The following is a 9,563-nucleotide window of genomic DNA, read 5'->3' as shown; positions in this document are numbered from 1 at the left end:
AAAAATATAAGAAGCTTAATTTTTGACAAAACTTTGGTTTTATCTTTCGCAATAATAGAGAGTTGATTTATTTGCAACCAAATGACTAAATTGCGTATTTGCGTAAAAAAAAAACGCTTGAAAAAGGCAAGATTTATTTTTTGGTGAAATTTGGGTTTGTTGTAGTTAAATCTTGTGAAAAAATTGATTTTTTATCTCAAAAACGCGCTTAAACACTTGAAAAAGCAACAATAATAGCATTTTTAAATCTAATTTATGCATTTGTGGSSTTATTTTATGCCGAAATTTTGCGAAATAATTGCGTTGTTGACTGAAAAATGTGCAAAAACGCTCGAAAAATTTCATGTACGAAATAAATTGGTTTCAGCTCGGTTTTGCGAAATATCGCAAGGAAAATAAGTTTTTTGATTAAAAATGTCCTTAAACGGTTAAAAAATGCAAAAATTTGATAATCTTGTACTTTTTTTCAACAAAATTACGAAAAACAATTGCGTTTCAGGCTAAAGTACTTCTTCAAATGTTAAACAATGGCAAAATTAATGCAATTTTTGACTTAGTTTTCTAACTTTTGTATTATTTTTGACGAAATTTTCAAATTTCCGTTTTTCCTATAATGAAAGGTGCTAAAATTGTAAAAGACAAGATTTATTTTTTTGGTGAAATTTGGATTTGTTGTTGCTAAATCTTGTGAAAAAATTGAATTTTTATCTCAAAACGCGCTTAAACACTTGAAAAAGCAACAATAATAGAATTTTTTTTATCTAATTTATGGATTTGTGAGCTTATTTTATGCCGAAATTTTCCGAAATAATTGCGTTGTTGACTGCAAAAAGGTCAAGAACGCTCGAAAAATTTCATATACGAAATAAATTGGTGATTTTTAAGTCTGAATTAGAAAATCTCGTGAAAAAAGTGTTAAGTTCAAAAATTACGTAAACACTTGAATATGTCAGAAATAAGTGTTTTTGACTTTTTTTTTGAGGATACAACAATGTTTTTTGTGCTTTTATTTATTGGCATTGTAGAAAACATGGCATGTTCTACTCCCGAGTTAAAATCAGCGTATGTGGTACACAAAAAATTTTAAATTTTGAGGATTAATTAAAATTTTAGGTTTATTTCCAGCCCATTATGGCTCAAATGTCTACAGTCCAGCCTCGCATCCAACCTGTGGTTCCCATAATCATTGACCAGATCCTCGCTTGCAAACACTCCACGTTTCAAATCGCAGGAAAAGCCGTTCAGATAGTAATATTTCGTTGTTAGATTGCCCCCACTGATTGTATTTCCCTAGACTTGTCTAGTCGGCGTCATTTCAAAGATTAGTGTCGACTCTTTTGAGATCACGTGTTACATTCAAGATCACTCTGGTAGAATCAAGGGAATCATCAATTGCGAATCTGAACCAGAAGTAAATTCCAAACTTGTAACTATGGTCGAAGGCAAATATTCGAAAATTTTCGGTTCGATTCGYACCCAAAACAATGAAAAAGTCGTCATGATAATAAAGACGTTTCCGGTTGATGATTTAAACGTTTTGACTACGCATTTATTGGGAGCTGTGAGTGCAAAACTAGAGGCGGAAGCCGAGCTGAGTAAAGAGTTGAATTGTGCAAATACTCTCGCTGATGCTATGGAAGTGAGTGAGGACTCGGCTGCGCCTCGGTTTAGTGATTTTCAACGTTTGGTGTTTAATATTGTGAAGAGTGAGGAGTATGGGATTACTAGGAGGAGTGTCTTGAGACAGTTTCCGTCGTATCAAGGACATGAAGTAAAGTATGTTTTTTGATTGTTTTTTATTAGGTTTGATTGGAGTATTTGTAGCCAAGCTTTGGAACAATTGATAAGCCAAGGGGCGATTTATCCGACTATAGACCAAGAYCATCTCAAGGCTGTTGAATAAAAATACGGTGTTTTTGTTAATTAAAAGTATTTATTTTTGAGTTAAATAGAATTACATGTTATTTGGCAGTGATTTGTTTAAGTCCCTCCTTGAATCCTATGACATTGAGTCAAAGCATCCCCATTGAACCCTTCGGCACAGGTGCACACAGCAATGTGCCTTCTAGGATTGCAGTTGGCGTTGACCCCACATTGCCCCACGCACGGATTTTGGCATCTACGAAAAAAGCCCCCAATTACTGTTGCACTTCGCACTTATTTTCCTCATTATAAAAACTTTGTACACTTGTTATCAACTTTTTCCACTCTTCATCATCGTTAATGTCCTTCAACTCATCTAGTAGGTCCTTGAGTGTGAGATTGGTTTCGGAACTGCGCCCTTCGAATGGCAAATCTTCGATGATTTTTTTGATCTGTTCGACGGTCAATTCGGGCTTGTTTTTGGCGGGAGTGTGGAAGAGGAACTTGTAGAGGAGATAGGTGAGGAAGCAGCCCCAAGCAACCCATGCGATTTTTCTCTGGTTTTGCTCGAAAAACCGCACCAAATTTGATTTGAAGTCCATTTGGCAGGCAGTGTCAACTTACTTGTAATCGATGCAGGCTTTGGAATCCGGACAGTGGGAGTCCTCGGTGCACTCGCCGGGTCGGCAGGAGACCAGAGGGTCGCCGACGTAGCCGGGATGGCAGGTGCAGACGGGGCGCTCCTTGCCGGTCCTGTCGTGGCCTGGCTCGCAACGGGCGTTGTCTCCGCAAGGATTCGGCTCACATAAGTCCCCTGAATTGAATTTATAATAATACGTGTTTAATTTTTTTGGAGAAATTTTGTAAAAACTGGATTTTCTAAGAATACAAAATATCACAAATAAATTAACTTACCGAAACGGTTTTTTTGTTACAAAATAATCGCAAAAATTATGTTCGTTATGGACGAGGTAAAATTTATCTAAAAAAAGTGAATATCTATTAAATAAATAATATCAAATTAGTTGTTTACTATTTGAAATAGAAGCAATTACGTACGCACATAATAATAGTACCTAATAATAAATTTCATTCATAATGCCATTTTTGTTTTAACTTGATGTTTTTCGTTTTTTTTTTTTACAAAATTTTGCGGAATGTTGCGTTTCTGGCTGAAAATGTGCTGAAACTGGCGACAAATGCGAAAAGTTATTTTATTTTATAATCAGCTCTATTTTTTGTTTTTTTTTTTGCTTAAAAATCTTTTTAAAAGTTTCGAAAAAACTAAATTTATACAGGATGTTCCGTTTTTATTGTTACAAATTTAAACAGGTGATAGGATATTCAATTATAAGACAAAAGTTTCCTTGRTAAGGGAGCTACACCCCCTGGAAGGGGGCTAATACGTTTTTGCTAATATTTTAGAAACCATTTAAGATCAAATTACAAAATTTGGTACAGGTGATAACCTTTATACACCTAAACGAATTCAAATATCAAATGTCGAAATTTTTAATCAGAGGCGTACGAAACTGGGGGAGTTTAAGGTAAAAAAWTATCCTATTTATTTTGGCTTTAGTTTCTCGGTACTTTCAACAACAAAATCTTAAGTTCGATAGTTTATCACAGAAAAGTTTCTCTTGTATCGATACGACTTATTATTTTTGAATAAAATTAATTTAAAATTTATGTTACACACCAATACAACATTCAAATAAATCAGAATTTACAGAATAATAAAAGCAAGAAATTCATATTTTTTAATCAACCTCAACTAATTAACATTACATTCAGTAACAATAATAACATTAATTAAATGAATTTGCCTAAATCTAAAGGAGTTGTTCAAAGTGACCACCATTTTGGTCAATACATAACTAAAGAAACTAAAGCCAAAATAGATAGGGTATTTTTTACCCTAAACCCCACCAGTTACGGACGCCCCTGATTAAAAATTTCGACATATGATGTTTGAATTCGTTTAGGTGTATAAAGGTTATCATCTATACCAAATGTTCTAATTTTATCTTAAATGGTTTCTGAACAATTAGCAAAAACCTATTAGCCCCTTTTCAGAGGGTGTAGCTCCCTTACCAAGCATTTTTCGATACATGTTTATAGGAAGCTGCTGTCTTAAATTATTGAATATCCTATCACCTGTTTAAATTTGTAACAATAAAAACGGAACACCTTGTATAATTTATGGCTTAATTTGGTATTTTTGTTTTTTTTATGCAAAATAATTTCTTAGCTTAAACACGTACTACATAGAAAGCTGAAAAGTGGCAAAAGTGTAATTTTCGACCTAATTGTGTGATTTTTGCCTTAACTTTGACAAAAATTTTCAAGATTCTGGAAGAAAGAATTGCTTAAACTCTCTTGAGAGGTCAAAATATTAAAACTTTTTATCTAATTTATTAATTTTTTGGCCGAGTTTGTCAAAATTTCACCAAAAAACTGAATCTTTAGCTTCAAAACATGCTGAAAGCAAAAACCACACATTTTTCGACTTATTTGGTGATTTTTTGAATTATCTTTTAAAAAACTTAAAAGTATTTCATTTCTCACTCAAAAAGGCAATTATTTAAGTGACCCAATTTAGTGATTTTTTGGTCCCATTTAGCGAAATTTTACGAAAAAATTCAGTTTTTAGTCCGAAAAATATAAAAATGTGCTGAAAATAAAGGTAAAATAGTTATTTGTACAACTAGTTTTGAAAGTACTTTTTTTCTCTCATTTGCTTGCAAATTCGTGAAAAAAAGTAAGAGTTGTACACAATATTTTTTTTCATAGTGATAACCTCAAAGACCAAAAAGATTTCAATTTGATAAATCAAATCTTAACTCTATAGAAATAACTTTAGAAATATAACTATTGATATTGTTTAAAAAAGTATAACTTTCTATACGATTAATCGTGATGAAAATTGAGCTTTCATAATCACGATGCAAAAAATGTCATTTTGGAGCCATTAATAATACTAGTTTACACGATTTTTTTACCTTATCTGAAAGTTAAAATTTCTTATAGATTTTGAGCCAGTAAGTTGGAAAAAAATATTCAAAAAAGTCAGCACATGGGCCAAAACCAGCCACTTTAAAGTTACACTAAACCATATCTAAATTTTCCAAAATTAAAAAAAAATACGAATTTTATAATATACACCTAACCGTAACTTGGTGTCATAACAGCAACTTCTCTGGTCGCAAAATAATAATCATAAATAGTAATAATAAGGATAGTTATACGAGCCGATAAAGTGTCGATAAAATTTTTTAATCCGGTGATTATTGAAACTTTTAAGGCGCTGATAAATAATTGTTTTAATAGTTTGTTTTGATGTAAATAAACATAAGTTTATAATCGAACAAAATACTAACACTGCGTTTTCAGCAACAAATTTAGAAGTTTGAATAGGCAAAAAAACTACCATTTTCGACTGAGTTTGGTGATTTTTTGAAATATTTTTAGTTTACAAACGTGCTAGAATACTCGAAAAAAAAATTTTTTTCGTACATACTTACCTAACGAACGTTTATCAAACACACGTTTGTCTAACGGTCTACACTGAATATAGGGATCCCCTGTCATATCCCTGAGACACGAACAAATGGGGGTCAAACCCCCTAACTCGCAATTGGCCCCCTCTCCACACACTCCATCACAGGGATTTGTTACTAAACAAAAAAACTATAACAATTTTTTTTAGATGTAAGGTTTGTAAAAAACCTAAACAAGGAAACCTGCATAAAAGGGATATTTTAAATTTAATGAGAAAACGCTTCTACACTAAATTTTATACATTTTTTGTAGAATAATATATATTTTGTCTACATTTTTATAATAAACTTTTTTTTATAAAATCAGTGTAACTCCCATCTTCCTTTAACATTAGGACTTAGGTTTTAGAAAAGTGCACACATAGTTTTATGTTTATAACTATAACACGTGTCGACTATTGTTGAAAATATGTCAATCACTGTAAAATCCCTTATTTTTTTAATTTTTACATAAAATTAAGATTGTCATAGAAAAAGTAAGAAAGAAAAAGTTAATTTAAATAAAACAACTCAATTTTATGACACTTGCATTGCTTAAAGTGTCAACAACTGTGTTAGTTACCCTCTTTGGGGGCTTTGGAAGCTTTGAAGGCTCACCTAGGACTCCAGCTAACCCGTGGGCCAAAACCAGCCACTTTAAAGTTWCACTCAAATCCATCTAAATTTTTCGAAATAAAAAAAATTGCGAATTTTATAATACACACCTTACCGTCGCTATGTYGATGTCTCAACAATAACTTGTCTAGTCGCAAAATAATATTTACAATAATCATAATTAGTAATAATAATAGTTGTACGAACCGATAAAGTGCCGATAAAATTTTTAATTCGGTACCTAATTATTAAAACTTATAATACGCTGATAAATAAATAATTGCTTTAATAGTTTGTTTTGATGTAAATAAACGTAAGTTTATAACGCAAAATCGAACAAAATACTAAAACTACGTTTTCAGCAACAAATTTGGAAGCTTGAATAGACAAAAAGAACACCATTTTTGGTGATTTTTTGAAATATTCTTAGTTCAAAAACAACAAAAATACTGTTTACTCGTATATTTTACGTACATAACGAACATTTTTTTGCTTAACATTATTTAAAAAATAGTTTCGTTTRAAGGGGATTTTGAATTTTTGTTTTGACTAAATTAAAAAAAAACTCACGTTTGTCAAACGGTCTACAATGAATAAACGGATCCCCTGTCATATCCCTGGGACACGAACAAATGGGAGTCAATCCCCTCAACTCGCAATTGGCCCCCACTCCACACACACCATCACAGGGATTTTTGCAAATCCCATAGAAGCAAGCCGGCCGTCCTGCCGGACAATCCCTATCACCATAACACTCAGGCTGGCAGGACACCAGGGGATTCCCGAAATAATTTTTCGGACATTTACAAACCGGTCTGTGATTCCTGACATCACATTCGGCATTTTTGCCACATTGTGAACACGGATTTTGACATTTAAACTCGATGCAAGCCATCGCAGGCCCACATTCGCCATCACTGTCGCACTCATGGCGACACCCACTGATGGGTGAGCCATGGTACCCTGGAAGACACTTGCAAGTGGGCGTTTCGTTCACCACCTCGCAATGAGTGTTGGCACCACAGGGACTCGGGTGGCACAATTCAGCTAAGAAAAATGTCAATTGGCAACATTGAAATTTCTCGATGAAGACTTACAGGGGTCGAAACGTCGGCAATGCGAGAAGGGGTCTCCGGTGTACCCTGGAGGACATGTGCATACCGGGAGGTGGTTTCGGGCGGTGCAAAGGGCGTTTGCCCCACAAGTGCCGTCGCAAGGGTCGATGCAACGCCCRTTGCGACAYGTCAAGTGGCCGCGACATTCGGAATTGTCGAGACATTCRGCCCTTTTGCAGTAAGTGATGGGGTCGCCGAGGTAGCCCTTGAAACAGGAACACACAGGACGACCACCGATGATGGAACATTGGGCGTTTTGGCCGCAAGTACCGCTCGAACACGACGAGACGTAGGCCATGGCTGGGGGAGTAGAAAAAATTTCGTGTGTACAACGGGAGTGTAATATAATTGAGGCAATTAACCTTGAAGGTTACTTGATTAATGGTCTGTTTGTGTTATTGTTTTTAAAGTAGCCGTTTCCAAAAATGGGTCACTGATTTGTGCTAGTGGGAGAGAAAATGAAATAGTGGGCGAAAAAAACATCAAAATTGACATTATTTAAATTTTAATTAATTGTTTTGAAATAAATAAGTTAGAAATAAGTTGTGTATTTGAACCTTTACTAAAAATGTAAAATTGAAAAATTAATGAAACTATTTCAGATCTACGAGTACTAATAAAGAAAATGGCAACATCGCAAAGTTACTATAAAAAGCATAATTTTAAATATATTTTAACTTTTGAAAAATATAAAAATAACTCCATTTTTAGTTCACAGATTGAAAAAAACTATTTAAGAAATAGTGGGCTTTTAATTCGCAATTGGTCAGTTGTAGAAAAAATAGTGTGTGTGACAGATAGAATCAACTGCTAGTTTTGGGTCTACCACCATAATTTTCATTTAATTTTTTGTTTTTTTTTAGCCCAGTTTAGCAAAATTTTTCGAAAAAACTGTGTTTTTGGCTTGAAAACATGATCTATTTAGTACTCTCGAAATAAGCAAAAATATTGGTGTTTTTGAATAATTTTAAAAATTTTTTTATTAGGATTCTCGAAAAAGGCAATTGAGTGACTCAATTTACTGATTTTTTGGTGTCATTTTGCAGCAAAATCTCGCAGAAAATTAAGTTTTTAGCTCAAAAACTTGGTAAAATTCTCAAACAATCACAAAAATGATATTTTCCATGTAATTTTGCGATTTTTAGGTGCGGTTTTGTAATATTTTGCAAAAAACTAAGCTCTTGCTACTTGAATGTTTGAAAAATGCAACAGTAACAGAATGTTTTATATTTTAGTTTGTTTTTGTTGAAATTTTGCGAAATAATTGTGTTTCTAGCTGAAAAACGTGCTGAAACACACGACAAAACGGCATAAATGTCATTTTGAAACAATTTTGTAATGTTTCACTCCGGTTTTGCGAAATTTCGCATAGAAAATAAGTTTTTTGATCAAAAATGTTCTTAAACGGTTAAAAAATTGCAAAAAATTTCATTGTTTTAGACTTTTTTTCAACAAAATTACGCAAAACAATTGCGTTTCAGGCTAAAGTACTTTCTGAAATGCTAAACAATGGCAAAAATAATGCAATTTTTGACTTTGTTTTCTAACTTCCGTCTTATTTTTGACGAAATTTCGTTTTTTTTATAAAGAAAGGTGCTAAAACTCTAGAAAATGCAAAAAGTTATGTTATTTTTAACCAAGTTTTGGCCAAAATTTCGCAAAAAAAAAACTGAATTTTCATCTTATATTTTATAAAAAAATGTAATTCTCAATTTGTCAATGGGAGAAAAAATAGTGTGTGTGTGTGACAGATAGAATCAACTGCTAGTTTTGGGTCTACCATCATACTTTTCATTTAATTTTTTGTTTTTTTTATCCCAGTTTAACAAAATTTTTCGAAAAAACTGTGTTTTTGGCTTGAAAACATGATCTAGCTCGTACTCTCGAAATAAAATATTGCTGAGTTTTTGAATTATTTAAAAAAAAAATTTATTAGAATTCTCGAAAAAGGCAATTGTGTGACTCAATGTAGTGATTTTTTGGTGTCACTTAGGAGCAAAATCTCGCAAAAAATGAGTTTTTATCTCAAAAACGTGCTAAAATTCTTAAACAAGCACAAAAATTATATTTTTTATGTAATTTTGCTATTTTTACGTCCGGTTTTGTAATATTTTGCAAAAAACTAAGCTCTTGCTGCTTGAATGTTTGAAAAATGCAACATTAACATAATTTTTTATATTTTAGCATGTTTTTGTCGAAATTTTGCGAAATAATTGTGTTTCTAGCTGAAAAACGTGCTGAAACACAYGACAAAACGGCATAAATGTCATTTTGGAACAATTTTCTAATATTTCAGCTCGGTTTTGCGAAATATCGCAAAGAAAATAAGTTTTTTGATCAAAAATGTTAAAAAAATGCAAAAATTTGATCATTTTGGATTTTTTTTCAACAAAATTACGCAAAACATTTGCGTTTCAGGTTAAATTACTTT

At 32.6% G+C, this 9,563-nt stretch overlaps 2 protein-coding genes across 10 annotated transcripts in view; one reads left to right on the top strand and one right to left on the bottom strand.

The window, feature by feature from the left end:
* The window catches only part of LOC123008618 (replication protein A 30 kDa subunit-like), a 5,990-nt gene extending 3,948 nt beyond the window's left edge, over positions 1-2,042 (top strand). The window contains exons 2-4 of one of the 6 annotated variants that reach the window (XM_044404517.1): positions 1,126-1,248; positions 1,295-1,771; positions 1,825-2,042. In XM_044404517.1, the coding sequence (XP_044260452.1) occupies positions 1,126-1,248; positions 1,295-1,771; positions 1,825-1,899 (675 nt within the window). In that variant the 3' untranslated portion in view covers positions 1,900-2,042. Of the gene's footprint in view, positions 1-1,113; positions 1,249-1,294; positions 1,777-1,824 lie in introns of all 6 variants that reach the window. The other 5 variants (XM_044404516.1, XM_044404520.1, XM_044404522.1 and 2 more) reach the window with 5 other exon arrangements.
* LOC123008622 (neurogenic locus notch homolog protein 3) overlaps positions 1,914-9,563 on the bottom strand; it is an 8,258-nt gene continuing 608 nt past the window's right edge. For all 4 annotated transcript variants that reach the window (XM_044404531.1, XM_044404532.1, XM_044404533.1 and 1 more), the window contains exons 3-6: positions 7,115-7,432; positions 6,588-7,064; positions 2,488-2,677; positions 1,914-2,119 (exon numbers count right to left, since the gene is read on the bottom strand). In XM_044404531.1, the coding sequence (XP_044260466.1) occupies positions 1,981-2,119; positions 2,488-2,677; positions 6,588-7,064; positions 7,115-7,432 (1,124 nt within the window). In that variant the 3' untranslated portion in view covers positions 1,914-1,980. The remainder of the gene's footprint in view (positions 2,120-2,487; positions 2,678-6,587; positions 7,065-7,114; positions 7,433-9,563) is intronic.

Source organism: Tribolium madens, unplaced genomic scaffold (genome assembly GCF_015345945.1).
Source record: "Tribolium madens isolate multiple individuals breed KSU strain unplaced genomic scaffold, Tmad_KSU_1.1 Scaffold_71;HRSCAF=194;Tcas5.2_LG6, whole genome shotgun sequence".
In the NCBI taxonomy this organism is placed as follows: Eukaryota; Metazoa; Arthropoda; class Insecta; order Coleoptera; family Tenebrionidae; genus Tribolium; species Tribolium madens.
Note: the sequence above shows the minus strand (reverse complement) of the source record. Positions and strands in the feature narration are given on the sequence as shown.